We start from the raw sequence: 14408 nt of genomic DNA, 5'->3' as shown, positions 1-14408 counted from the left end.
GCATTTCAAGTGAAGACTCATTTGTAAAACAAAAAATAAATCCATACTCAAGAACACTGAGAACACAACGGGCTTTCTGGAAGCTGGATGGCTGGATTTCCTTCCCTACTGATTATGAAATGGCAGCTGACATTTATTGTCTGTTTTGTGAAGTATTCTTCTTAGAAGTATTCTCGTTACCTGCGACTGGTTGGCAAACAAAGGGAATGTGGAACAGACTAGGACTCATTACAAAAATAAGCCTTTAAAAAAACCCTACAATTCTCGGCATAGAAATAGTATCAACCCCCCGAATCATCATCTGTGTGATTTTCCAAGCCATACTAAAAACATTTCAAACTCAAACACAATACACGATAATGTCTTTTTATTAAAGAGATTGCTTTGTAACAGGGCAAACACTTCTCTGAAGGTTTTAACCTTTTGCATGCCAAGAGTCAGCATGAGCCAAAGATCATAAATCCACTTGTAAACTGACAATTTTCTTATTTTTCTGGCAATTCTTTCCCGAAACTCTCACCACATGTAGCGGGGAGCAGATGACATGTCATCTATGCTCAATAATTTCACATGTGCACCACTTTCAGCCTTAAATTGTGAAAAACAGAGATAAATAACAATCAATATTCATGTACCCTTTATTTGCTTTCAGTGTAACATTCCATGCTAATTGCAGATGTAATATTCATGAGTGTAAATATAAGAATTAAGAACTCTGGGTTGGTTTTCTTCTCTGTTGTTTTTACACGTGAATATTTTGGCTTACAAAATTAACAGCATACAGTAAATAATCCTCCCATATTTTGTACAAACTACATGATTTTGATATACAAGGATTCTGTTTTTATTACAGTGACAATATACAACCATGTCTATTTACAATGCAAAAAGTATATAAACCACATTTTAAACATTCTGCTACTGGCAGCCACTATTGTTTAGGAGGTAGCTTTAATTAACAAAATGAACTGAAGCCACATTTCCCATCATGTGTTCTATCAAATAATTTACAATACAAAGATAAAAATTCATTGTATGAACAGTATATACAGTTTAATTCTCAAAACAGCAATCTAGCTTTAAATCTTAATGAAGAGTGTCTCCAGAGTAACTGGGATGGCAGTGGATTTGCTCTTGATTTAGCGTATTGTTCAAGAAACATACATAATTATTTAAATCATGCGTTCATAACTTTATATCGATCAAATTTCAAGCTAAATATAGATAAATGGATCAACGATTGTACTTAAATCATCTGGGTCTCAGGACTTGAATGGTTTAAAAATACTGCACTGATTTACATGAAAATCAGTGACTTTGCACAGTGTACTTCACCCTCAGTAAAATACTTGGAGAAATGCTTTTCTTTATTGCAAAATCGCTTTCTGCTTTCCCTCCATTTGCTAAAATCTCAGTCTATTCATAGATAGCATTGGGGTGCTGCAACATTCAACAGGCTGCCGAGTATTAGCCAGTTTTTCTGCAAAGACGTGAGCTGTATACATTGACAACACTGCTAACACCCCCCTGATGCACTGATATTCCTTCCAACAGTGTGACCCCACTGCATAATACTGAAGAAAGTTGCTGTGGTTCACCTGAAGTAATGCATCATCACTGGAAAAATGTGTTCAACCCTTTTATTCCCGACAGCTGTTAATATTCTTATTTCATAGTCTACAGATGTTGTGGATTGCAAGTGCTTTATTGTAACAAAACCTTATTTAAAAACTGAACGTTGGCTTGAAATACTAAGCAAACATGGTATTCCTATATTGCTGTCACAGTTACATATGGGAGAATTAATCCCTTTTTTGGCCCTGCAGTAAAATTCATCCTGAGATTCAATGCTGAATACACTATACAAAGCTAGCAAGAGAGTTTTTGCTTAATTATAGAAAAGTCACATTTAAAAATAATTTCTTTAATATTAAACAGCTGTCCTTTATATTGTGCTTTGGCAGAAAAAAAAAAAATCAACAGAACTTACCTCGCCAACAGCAGAAGCAAAGTACAACTGGAGTACAAAGTGGAAACACACCATTAGCATGTAAAAAACTGTATAAAAGAAACCACTATCGTGTGGAAAGAGTAAAAATATCGGGTAACAAATTTGGTTTACCAATTATTTACAGTCAGGGCAATCGATTTATTTGTTTAATTATTTTTAAATGTATGGCTCAAGAAGTTACCGCCCGCTTCCCTTCTTTACAAACGACACGAAACGATGATTACAAAAGTGCTTCCTGCTCGAAAGGTCAAAACAGGCAACAGTCTACGAAGCATTATACCTCTTTATTAGAACAGCTGATGGCAAAAAGCCTTTTCAGTCTTTCATTCTCGGTATGTTGTAGGCGTAACGAACCAAAGGGAATCCTCGGCTTTGGTAGAAACAGGCACGGCCGCAGGCCTGCACTTGGTCTGAGCTGTCCGACACGAAGGAGTCGTCCTCGTCCGCGTAGTCAGAGTGGGCTGACTGGGTGCCGCAGTCCGACCAGTAGCCGTCTGGCCTTTGGCAAGGCACCACTGCCAGCGCGGGGCAGCTGTGTGATTTTATTAAGTGTTTACAGGGCACGGGCTTGGATAAAAGGAGCGATTCGCAACATTCACACACGGCGACGTTACCCTGCAAATGGGTGTAAACGCCACAGTCGTAGTAAAAATCCTGCGTGGCGCAGCCCCCTTGAGCGTTGACGGCAATCGCTACCGCTCCGGTCTTCCTCGTCATGTGGCGCCTGAGCAACTTCCAGTCTTCCTTGAACTTCGGGTTGAAAAAGACGTACAGGACTGGGTTCAGGCAAGCAGGCAATGGGAAAAATATCAAAGTAACAGACTTCATGATTTCAGGGCTGATAGAAATCGCAGTGATCAATGGTGCAAATGAGAAAAATGCAACAGGGCAGAAAAAGATGCAGTTCGTGAAGATTAGCCAAGCCACATGCTTAATCATGCTGGACTGTGAGTTTTCGGAGAGGTCCTCTTTTTCCAAGTTGCAATACAGTTTAGTGTAGATAATAGCCATTAGCAAAAATGCTAATGAATTCAGGAGCACTAAAGTTACCGTGAAACCTAACGAAGGTGTTTCTCCAGTGGGGAAGGGCAAGCAAAGGGGTGATGCCGAGTACTCCGCTTTATAAAAAAGTGGTAAGCATCCCGCTACCACAGCACACAGGAAAGCAAAAACTGCCGCAATTTGAAACTGTTTTTGGCGATTGCTTTTCCCCTTTTTAATGATCTCCTTCGCAGAGAAGCTCCGTTCAACAGCTGCCAACATCAGGAAGAAAATGGCACTTTCTGACGAAAAGACTGCGAGAAACCCAGCAACTCTGCAACCACTGCCAGTCTCCCACCATATGCCAAATTCAGCAAATCTTCCCCAAGAGACAGCATCCAAGAAAGTTAAAATACCAGTATAGACTCCCATAAATAAGTTAGAGATAGAAATCAGGCCTATAAACAGTTTGGAAGTTGGCAACGGAGTACAGGATGCAAATATTGTTAACATGACAAGCAGGTTGAAGAATAAAGCAACCAAAAAAATAAACCAGACAGTAAGTCGAATCATCCAGCTGCCCAATAAATATTCACAAGGCTTAAAAGCACCTAGAAGAAAAACAAAACAGAAGGACAAGCAATTTAGGAAAAAAAAATCAGGCCTTACTAAGCAAGATTTTCAAAAGGTATTACAAGTGCACTCCTCATTAATTCATGAATAGAGTACACAACTGAACTGCTAAATAGGTCAGTTGAAAATAAACTACTCCATTGAAGCTATTTACTAATTAATTATGCCTGAAATAAAAATTACTGAGATGAATGGTCACTCGAGAATACTTTGTATAAACAAGCTAGCTAAACAAGCTTAATTAACTTTTAGCTACTCAAAGTAGTTTTTATTGGTGCCACCTAAATAATTTTTCTTTTCTTTAGATTTCATACTTCATAAAAAAGTTAATAACAAAATAGAAGCACATGTTCACAACTGACTTGTAAGGGGAAAGAAGTTTTTAGAAGTAACATGTTCTCTCAAAAAATGATCCACAAACATGCCTTCTGGAGTAACTTTTGGTCACGAGAAACATCCGTAAAACAGCCGACAAATTCAATTTAATCAGCTTTAACAGGGACAAGCCTATTCACCACAAGCCCTTTCCCCCACCCTCATTACTGAAAGTCACTGTGAGCTTGGAAAGTAATATAGGGAAAATTAATTTTTTTTTCTTCTTTTGTCACTTAAAAAAGCTTAAACAATAAAAAAAAAAAGTCCAACAAGGAAAATAAAAGGAGGCAAGGCAAGGAAAAAAGGTCACTACCACTGCTTACCCTTCTAATCCTTCTAATTGCTATTTATTCCATAGGGAAATCCTACTGATTTTAAGTAACAATTAGAAGAGTTTAACCTCTCCTACATCCCCATTAGGCACTGCTAATTGTCCGAAGCACAATAGCTGGGGATCTCTCCCTGCAGTCAGGCACTCTGGGAGCTGAAGGCAGAGCAGAAAAATGCCAAACTCTGCTGCACCTCAGGCTGGAGCTTCTAGGCCAGACTCAGCCTGCGCAGCTCATGCCCTCCCTTTAGGCAGGTGGAAGTTAAGTACAACCCATCCCTAACGTGGGCTGAGCAACTGCAGAGAACCATTAAATGTCAGTATAAAAATCTCCCAAGGCTTAAAGCAACTTCCAGAAATTACTGAACTGACAAGTCAAAAAATAAACTTTTTGTTTGTTTAAACGAGCAAGCTTCATTTCTGGGCAAGAAATAATGGTGCTAACTGGATTATCGGACCAGTAAAATCAGCAGTAAAATCCCCTTTTTTTGCAGGTATTCCCGAGACATCCTCGCCAGAATAATTTTTACAGTACATTCACATGATGCAACAATACCTGCTAAGATGAGTCTACTTAAAAGTAAAAACGACTTCCTACTTAAGAAATTGTAAAATGTCAATGCTGTGCTCCCAAAATCAGTTTGAAGTCTTGTTTTCTAGTAGCTGTACAGTGAGGCATCTTTGGACAAACAAACCCCACCATGCTTTCCTGTCTTTCTCCCAAGGCCTAACTATCCTTAGAGTTAGAAGTTATCCTCCTCTCTTACTAATATTCCCAGTCCACTGGGGGAAATTCACACTCAGAGGGATGAATTTCACAGCTTTCAGTGCTGCGCTACTTGAGTGCCACTGTTCACAATCCATTCCTGCCATTAGGCAAAGCAGAAAGTGGATCTACGAGATGAGCAATGATTCAGAACTTACATGGTGGGTGGAGTGTCCTACTTAAGACCAGACGACAGCGTGGCATAGAAAACAAGTTGTTAGTATGGGAGGGACTGGTGAAAAACAAGGCAAATTGTGAACTTGTAAAACAAGCTCTTCGTTCCTTTTAGAGCTATAGCATCTCTGGCATGGGCAAAAAGAGAGAGCTAAAAGCTTTAAAGACTGAACCCATGTAACACACCATCTGAATTCTCATTCTGTGAACAGGAGATCAAAAGCAAATAAGCAACGTTGGTCAAATTAATTCTCAGATCATTTACAGTTACATTTATAATATATTTGACTTTCTGACCACAATTTTTTTGGGCTCTGATCAAGAAATCCTTGTGATAGTCTGTATACTAAAGCTGGAGCTAGCCCAAAAGATGAAGAGTGAACAGATTTTCATAATGGATGTAAAATACCAGTTTAGGAGAAGAGAATGAACCAAGACTTGGAAAACCCCTGCTCATCCAGAAGTAACTTCATTTGGAAGCGTACTGTTCCCCCCATCTATGTGTTTCTGTTTCTGCAAGCAGGAGGGTACAAGATGTACACAAGGAATCCTCTGGAGAGCCCGTGGCAACGGCAGGGAAATAGGAGGCACCACAGCAAGCGCTTTAGGAGCCGAGTGGAACCATGTGTGGAAATTTGCAGTTGGAGGAAGATAAGCAGAAGGGCAGCAACTAAACTGCTTAGAATGAAAACGTTTGTTTGCAAGATCAAAGACTTTTAACACTCCTGGACTGTTCAAGCCTGAATTGGAGCAGTTCTGGTATGCCAGTGAGGCTACCCATTTCTCAAGTATCTGCAGCAGTTTAAGATGCTACTGTCTGCCCAAGGTACCTGTAACAGCCCTCTGCTGTCAGTTTGTGAGTCTATAGCAGGGTTGGGGAACACATAACCTGAGTGCTCCTCATCCCCTCTCCTGCAAAGACATCAAGCTTAGTTAAACCCACCAGTGACAGAAGTTTGAGTTAAGCTTTTAAAGCACTGGCCAACTTCTCACTGAAATAGATGAGCATTCATCTCTTTGGCAAGAGTAATGCAGAATTAGAGGGCAGTGCATTAAACACAGCTGGCTCCACATAGAAGTATTACAATCTTCACTGCTTTGCTTATGGAAACAAACTTGTTTTTTCCCTAGTTCTCCAATATAGCATTATGCATCTAAAGCTGAGCCAAATCTTTGTGATCACTCATCCAAAACAACACTGTCATCAAATGAAGTTTCACCCAAGCATTGTAGAATTTAATCTCTGGTGTACAGAACAGCTACGAGGAATGAAACATGTAATTCTGCAGACAGCTATTTGCATAACACCATGCCTGAAGTTCACAATGTGGCTAAAGCACATTATAGGATTTACCTGTTGCTGGTGTACAGTGAATAATAGTCTGTCCCAGTTCCTCATTTTCCTCATTTCTTAGAACATCTGCATCAGCTGTATCCAAGTAAAAATGAAAAACAGGTTAGTTGTAGAAAGAAAAAAAAAAAAAAGTAAAATGCAGTGAAGCTGCCTAGGATGGAAGTAGTCCTTTGAAAGATCAAAGACCTAACACTTCACCAGCATTCAAGCCTTTAACAAGTGGAGCTGTTCTGGTTTGCCGCATGAAGTCCAAAGCTCAGTGCAGAAATCTCTGCAACAGTTCCTGCTGCCTGTCCCAGCTACTCACAAAATCTTTGTAACAAAACAGCAACATCCTTCATCGCTGGGGAAAGACCTACCGGCCTTGACAGTGGAAAGACAAGCCCTGTCTGAACAGGAAGGTCAAAACGCTGAGAACCATAAAACATTTTCTGCTTTGGCAGAAAGTGACAGAAACAATACTGGCAGTTTAGAAATTTTTTTCTTTTTTTTTTTTTAAAAAAAAAACCCAGGCAAATCTTACACTGGCAGATAAATCCATTTCACACGTTTGGAACGAACAGGGCACTGCCAATCTGTAAGCAACTGCTAAGCACTTTCAGAGGCAGCTTTTGTACCCCTATAAACATTTATATCTTCCAATTTTTCTTATACAAAGACAACATACACCATTATTTGGTCTAGACTGTCCCAAAGTAATACAACCAGTTGAATACAATGGTTTAACCCTTACCTTTCTCACGATCCACCGAGGCACCTTGATCTTGGTGACTGGAATCTTCAGCGTTAGAGTTTAGATAAGAATCACAACCCCAAAATGCACAGCACTGGTAAGCGTATGGTACAGAGAGTGACCTGAAATACAGGCAGAACAACAAGGAGTGTTACCCACTGTAACTGAAGTTAAGATTACCATCTATTAAAAACTGAAGCTTGTTTTTGTCATGGTTGCTAATAAAGTATTTCAAATTGGATCAGTTGTAATAATTTCTGATGAACTTTTGCACTGAGATAAAGGATAGGTGATATATCCAAGCCTTGTCTGCTGCAAGGAGTACAAAGAAAATTCTGTGACGTTTAGCTCTTTATTACTCATCCTACTCCATACACAAACCAAATTCTGATCAGTGTTTGTGGCGTGGCTGTACAAATGAAACTTAAAAACTAAGTTAAAGAATAACTGTTTTGTAAGAAAGTTAATTCCCAGATGACCACAATGTTAAAAATTACATCTTTACTTCTCACTCTTCATTTTGTGGCCCCAAAATAATTGGGTTTTTTCCTTCTATTTTTTTTGTGTGTTTGACAGAAATGGCACATAGTATTAATCCTGGTAGAGAAGAACTACAGCTGCACATACAGAGTTTTAAAAAGTCCACATAAACAAGGAGATAATAGCAGACCAGAAGATAATTTTCCTGACTCAAGGCTACAATATCAACTGTCTGCAGTACTGTTCCTGATTTCTGTTCTTGTAAATATTTAGGAGGAACATCAGTCTAAAGGATCCCACAATGCATTAGTCATCAAGCACAGACCAAAACCTAAAAACCAATCTGCTGTTTCCACAGGACTGCTGAGGCCCGATTCCAAAATCGACATGGATTCTCTTGCTGGCAAAATTAGACAAACTAACACTATCTTCACCTCCATTTTTTCCATCAGACAGTATGGGAAACATTTTTTTAAGTACTTCTTCTCAATGTGCAGAAAGATCTTTGAAAATGCAAAGCTGTTAATCACTATCTGATGCACCTCCCACTGAACTCAGTACCAGGTTCCCATTTGAATGATTACTGTTGCTCTTATCGTTTGCCTCCAAGAATAAACAGTGTATGTATAAAGCGTGGTGATTACGGATTCAAACACCTGCGTGTCTGCTCCCACTTTCCACACTGTGAAAGACAGATGTGCTCAGTTCACAAATGGAAACCACCCAAACCACCACTCCAAAGTCAGATGGTATCTGCCTGAAAAGCAGTGGAGGAAAAATATAAAAGGTTCCAAGAAAACTGTCTGCACATGGCTTCTATACCAGAATAGTCAGATGCCCCTTTATATATGCCAACATTAAGGCACTACAGGACTCAAAGGGCTTGATCATTTGTTGTATTATTTAAAGGGCCTTCATTTACTGTCATGTTGCTTGCTGCTGTCAAAATAAGTAAGGCACTCTGTGGTGCTATTTACCAACATACCGGAGCTTTGCAAAGTTCTTCGCTGCCAAAGCTTCTTTCAACTCAGAATTGCCTGCAAGTTTAAGCTGGTTGAGTCCACTCAATCCTTCAGCTGGAACTGAAGTGAGTTCATTGAAACTTAGGTCTCTGAAATGTGAATATGAAGACAGTGTTACAACAAAGTAAGTTTGAAAATCCTATAGCGTACATTCCATTGAAGTAGGAAGGCTTTTTAAAGTCTCGTACCGAGGCTGTGGTCTGACAAATGCCTGTCAGTGCAGCAGGCACTTTAAAGATGCGTGCCCTGCATACGTCCAGCTAGCGAGAGGTTTTGTGACTGACACAGATGAAACACACAGCAGGCACATATCAATTTTAAACTAAAAATATTTACTATCTCAGCAGTTTAACAATAGAGGCAGGAGGTCGCTGCACAGAATAGCCCACTTACAGGTTAACAATAGCTCCAACGGTGGTGAAAGCTTCCTTGTGGATCTGATGGATACGGTTTCTACTGAGGTCACTGCAATGAATGCCAAATGAGATTATTTTAGCAGTTTCATCAAAACTTTGTAACAGCGACTGTACTGAGGAAAAAAGCTAAGGTGACAAATACATTACGCCCTTGTCAGAAAAGCTGAAAAACCCTCCCATTTCCCCTCTCTCCCCAGTCAGCCAGGTGCAGTAGCAGCCAAATCCCTTGGTAAGGCAGCTGTATCCTGCTTCATGTCATTCCCAGAGCAGGATCCATCTCCCATTCCTCCCCCTTTCCCTTCCTCCCTGGCACTAGCAGCTGGGCCTGCGCTCCTAAAGGCAGAGGCTGGCTCTGGCAACATCCATTCCCAGGCTGAAGGTGCCAGGACTATCCCTTCAGTGACAAATGCACGTGTGGTAGGGGTGGGGAAGACAACAGAAGAACAAGCAGAAGGGCATCTGCTTTGCTGGATTTCAAAATCCAGATCCAGCTCCTGCTGGACCACAACTTATATTATGACATTCCTTTTAAAACACCTGTCAGTTTGTGGATTTTTTTTTCCTGATAGTTTCAGTGTTCCTAGATAATCTTCATGTACCTAGAAATGTAAGGGGAGGGGATAATTTTGTTTACTGGTCTGTTCCTCCTGAGAAAAACAGATAGGATCTCTCCAATATATACTGTATCATAGAATAATACAGCAATAATATAATGCAAAAGAGTGGACTACCTAAAAAAATCTCCTGTATTCGTTCATATATATATTTTAAAAATACCTTTGTAGGCTAGAAAACCAAAATGGAGACTAGAAAGGGACTGAAACCAGCTCTTCTAGTATCTCTTGCACATGGTTTGCTCCACCTCAGGATCCAGCACACCTGGCCTTTTGTCATCAATCAGATTTGTACCCAAACCCTGACATCAGTTTACATGGGAATCAAAACCATTATCTTGTTTTTTCCCAGTATGCAGCTATGTACACTTACAGGATACGAAGGGAGGACAGTCCTTGAAAGGTATCCTCTGTGATTTCATGGATTTGATTATGCTGTAAGGAACTGCAAAGGGAAGAAGCAGAAACAGAACTTTATTGGCTAACTGGGCTGACTTCAAACAAGGGATAGCTCAGTGCCTGCTAATACACAGATTCAGCCTTACCAATGGCAAGATTTTTCTCATCGCCCCTTGTAGGCAAACTAAGTATTTTGCATTAGTCATGTTAATACAACCATGAGGTTCTTTCATGGCACCTCTGCTCAGTCTCAATTCTCAACTCATTTAAATTTGGAAGGGACTGTTAAGAGGGGACTGAATTACTTCCAAGCTAAAAGTAACACTTTGTGAACTTTCAAGAGTCACAAACAAATCTACTTCATTTTGCAGGGAATCTTTAGGAATATTCTAACCCTGGGTGCACTTTCATTTCTCAAAATACAGATTTATGAAAGTAAAATGTTGAGAAACACCTCTAGAGCAAACGGACAAATTATACTTTCAGTTCACTAGCTCCCTTTACAATGAACCATGTGTATAACAAGCCTGAAGATGCCAAGAGCAAAATCTGGTTAAGAGGAAAGAAACTTGAGTGCAGTAGAGGTAGAAGGAGAAATTGGAACAGAAGGTGGCAGGAAAAATTGTGTAGGGTCTGGAAATGAAGCTTAAGAAGCTTTAAAACAATGAAGTATGGAAAAGCAAAGATGGGTTTTGAATGTGTCTTACAGGGACCAGAGGAAAAATAATTTTCACAACCACAGGCTGATGGTTGGAGGAAACTGAAGAAGAGTGGAAGAGATAGGAGGCAGAAAGGAAAACACATAAAGCCCATTCCTTTTATGTGTAGAGCAATACTTTGATGAAATGCAGGATTAAGGTGTCCTTCATCCTTTTTTGTGCTACAGGAACAACTAAACCTTAGCTGATTGAGGAAAGCACAAGTGGTTAAGTTCTCCGTCCAGCACACTCCTCGCATGAGATGGTCCCATTATTTCTCTCTTTTCTTAATCTTAGAAACTTATGATCAAACATGAAGGAAAAAAATTTCTAGAGACTTGGACTCAGCATGCTAAGGAGGCAATAAAAATAAACAACATGTATTTCTACTTACATTTCCTCCAAGGAGTGGCAGCCCTTAAAACTTGGGAGGTCCTTTATATTGTTATAAGACAAGTCCCTTCAAAACAGAAAATGGGAGAAGTGCTTAGTTCAACTCTTTTCTACTTGAAACGTCTCATCACCTGTAACCATTAAATGGATTGGCAGTAAAATCTTCCCATTAGTAACATTCTGTGGAAAAACTAAGGGCAATTTAGAGAAAAAGCATGAGAGGAATCACAAGTGTGATCTCTCCACAGTTGTCCTAACTAGCCCCACTATATACTTTGATTATACATATATAACACCTAAAGGTGTAGAAAGACATAACTGCTATGTCAAGCTTGCAACAGTCAGCAAACAGCAGAAATAAGGCTGCCTCTACGACTCTGTAAAATGTTCATTCGTTGCCTTCTAATCACTCTATTCGTGTAATCTTTTTAAAAGTTACATTTCTCTCTCCCCGTTTGCCTCTGAATTCAGTGAAGTGGGTTTTTTACTTTCCTGAAATATTCAAACAGTGATGTAAAGCAAGCAAACGTACAAAAAATTTCATCCCAAAATTCTGACAAATCTTAACAACTTAAACTAGTGCTCTGTAACTGAAAAGTAATGGAGAAACAGGCTGTGTCTTCAGTGTGTCTTCAACAGCTCATGAGACCCCTCCCAACCAGTAATTTGATTCTATATTCTATTTCCCTGCTTTCAGCTCTGCATCTGGATATAAGCATACCCTAAAACCATGCTGTGCGTATTCCCTAAATTCTGAGACTAGTGATCTAAAAAAGTTTATTGATAACCTGCTTTTTTAGAATAAACTGGATAGATGGTATGCAATGCAGGAATTTGGTGCAAATTTTGATTTACTGTGCTGGTACCTCCCTGAGCAGAACTATGGAAGTTCAGAATATTCTGTGAAACTATGAAGCGAAAAAGGGAGACAAGAGACTTGCAAACAAACCTCAAATTTCTGTTCAGAAGATAAACTGCCATTTGAAAATAATCCTACCTCGTCATTCCTTTTCCCCATTTTTTTCCTTCTATAAAACAGAACGTATTTTTCTTCTCCATTTTTCATCACTTGCTTTTGTTCCAACTTTTCCTGCCTGTATCCTTTGTAAACATGGCTTTGCCTCTCCTCTTCCAGTGGTTTCATTTACCAGTTTGGGGTTTTTTTGCATTAATTTTAACACATCCTTACTGCTTTTTCTGTCTTGCCTTTGTATTACTATTCTCTTCCTAATCCTCATCTGCATTTCTCTTGGTTCCCGATGCTCTCTGCGTTTCCAAACACAAAAAGTCAAAGCACTATAATTAAACTCTCCCTTAACCTCTGAATGTAGATGACTACTGTTGTGTTAAGAATTAACAGTGGCAGAGTGAATTTGAAGATGCCAAGACTGTTCTGCAGCACCACCTTGCAGATCTTTTAAAATATGAAGCTTCACTTGATATGAAAGAAATACAGTGCATCTCTATAAAGGGGAACCCCCTGTTTTAGGAACGTAAGGCATTACATCAACTCTGCTATGAGTCTTGATTTGAAGAATCAACAAACTAGAATCAGATTTCCAGCTTTGATAGACCCACTAGGATGAGCAATTCTAACCAATACTTCTCCCTTAAATCAGATTAAAGTTTCTTTTAAAACATTTTGATGCAGATGAAAATAGAAGCACAATGTGTATACTTACAAAGTTCGTAGCACCTTTTGCTCTTGGCATAAATTAACAGGAACACTGTTTATCTTGGTCCCCGTTAGAGTCCTGTGGAAAAAAAAAGCCCATATATGTATGTTTGCATTGTTGATGGTAGATGGCATAACAAGCATATGTGAGAGCAGAATAAGGATGGTGTCTCAGCACTTGGGGTGCTAGATTCACCAACCAAAATTTTATTTTGGTTTGGTTTTTGGAAGAGGCCAACTTTTCTGTTTTTCAGTTCTGTGAGAGGGGGGTTAGTATCAATGGCCTTTTCATAGGCTGTTGTCAGCACACCCTATTAAAAAAAATATTTAAGAGACACTTAAGTACCATAGTAAGGGATGCTATGTAATTACATTTATTGACAGGAAGAGAACATGTATCTAGTTGCTCTTCAGGTCCACTAATTAAATATTCACTCCACAAGAGGCAAAACCAAGAAATTATTGAAAATTATTTCTGTAAAAGATACTTACAAACTCTCCAGATTAACGGTTCCTGTCAAATTAGGAAACCACTGCACCATGCTGGCACCCCGAATGACCCTAAAAAAATCCCCACGAAAGTTAGATGTAAACTATTACGTAAATGAATTGTCACATTCCATCCTGCTATCAGGTAGAAATTTTCACTAAGGAGATATTCTAACGTTCTTACCGCTTTTTAAAAAAAAATTTAAACATGAATAGTGTGTAAAAGATAAGACTTTTCACTGCTACTTATACTAGTAATTTGCTTAATAAGTTACTCCTCCATTAGCAAACAACTGGAATTCATCAGGCTGGAAAAGTCGTATCAATACACATATGAAAATGGAATAAACTCCTAGGTAGTTTGTAATTCAGAGTTTCAAGTCTCACTCCATTTTGCTTACTCGTCACCCCCAGAACTGATATCTTTTGAAAGCATGCATGCACTAACCTGCAAAACATTCTCACAATGTACATCCCTGTTCAAAAACCACCTAGGACATATTGCAGTTTGTTTAAGTAAGAACCTGAGCATTTGGCCTGAGGTTATGCGTCTTACGCAAGGTAATGCAGACTTTAAAAAAAAAAAAAAAAGTTTGTGGAGCACATTTACTACAGCTTCTTAGCAAAACTGGATATTCCCCAAAATAGCAATGTTTATTAAAGCTTACTGCAAAAAACCTATAAGGTAAGAGGCAGTCAGCAAATGTAGTTATTTTGAGTTCTTAGCCACAACACGTCATATCCATTTATTGTACTATATAGTTGAGAGGATACTTACAGTGAATGCAGATCTGACAGATTCTGAAATGCTGAGTTCCCCACAAAAGACAAAGGATTATCATACAAATGTCTGGGAAATGAAAAACA

General features: G+C 39.1%; 1 protein-coding gene across 3 annotated transcripts in view; it reads right to left on the bottom strand.

The window, feature by feature from the left end:
- Positions 1–352: 352 nt before the first annotated feature.
- The window catches only part of LGR4 (leucine rich repeat containing G protein-coupled receptor 4), an 88046-nt gene continuing 73990 nt past the window's right edge, over positions 353–14408 (bottom strand). For 2 of the 3 annotated variants that reach the window (XM_074918078.1, XM_074918079.1), the window contains 10 exons: positions 14320–14391; positions 13545–13613; positions 13060–13131; positions 11379–11444; positions 10261–10332; positions 9251–9322; positions 8821–8946; positions 7350–7477; positions 6623–6697; positions 353–3603 (listed from right to left, as the gene is read on the bottom strand). In XM_074918078.1, coding sequence (XP_074774179.1) covers positions 2327–3603; positions 6623–6697; positions 7350–7477; positions 8821–8946; positions 9251–9322; positions 10261–10332; positions 11379–11444; positions 13060–13131; positions 13545–13613; positions 14320–14391 — 2029 coding nt within the window. In that variant the 3' untranslated portion in view covers positions 353–2326. The remainder of the gene's footprint in view (positions 3604–6622; positions 6698–7349; positions 7478–8820; positions 8947–9250; positions 9323–10260; positions 10333–11378; positions 11445–13059; positions 13132–13544; positions 13614–14319; positions 14392–14408) is intronic. The other variant, XM_074918077.1, reaches the window with a different exon arrangement.

The sequence above is a fragment of the Athene noctua genome, chromosome 14 (assembly GCF_965140245.1).
Source record: "Athene noctua chromosome 14, bAthNoc1.hap1.1, whole genome shotgun sequence".
NCBI lineage: Eukaryota > Metazoa > Chordata > Aves > Strigiformes > Strigidae > Athene > Athene noctua.
Note: the sequence above shows the minus strand (reverse complement) of the source record. Positions and strands in the feature narration are given on the sequence as shown.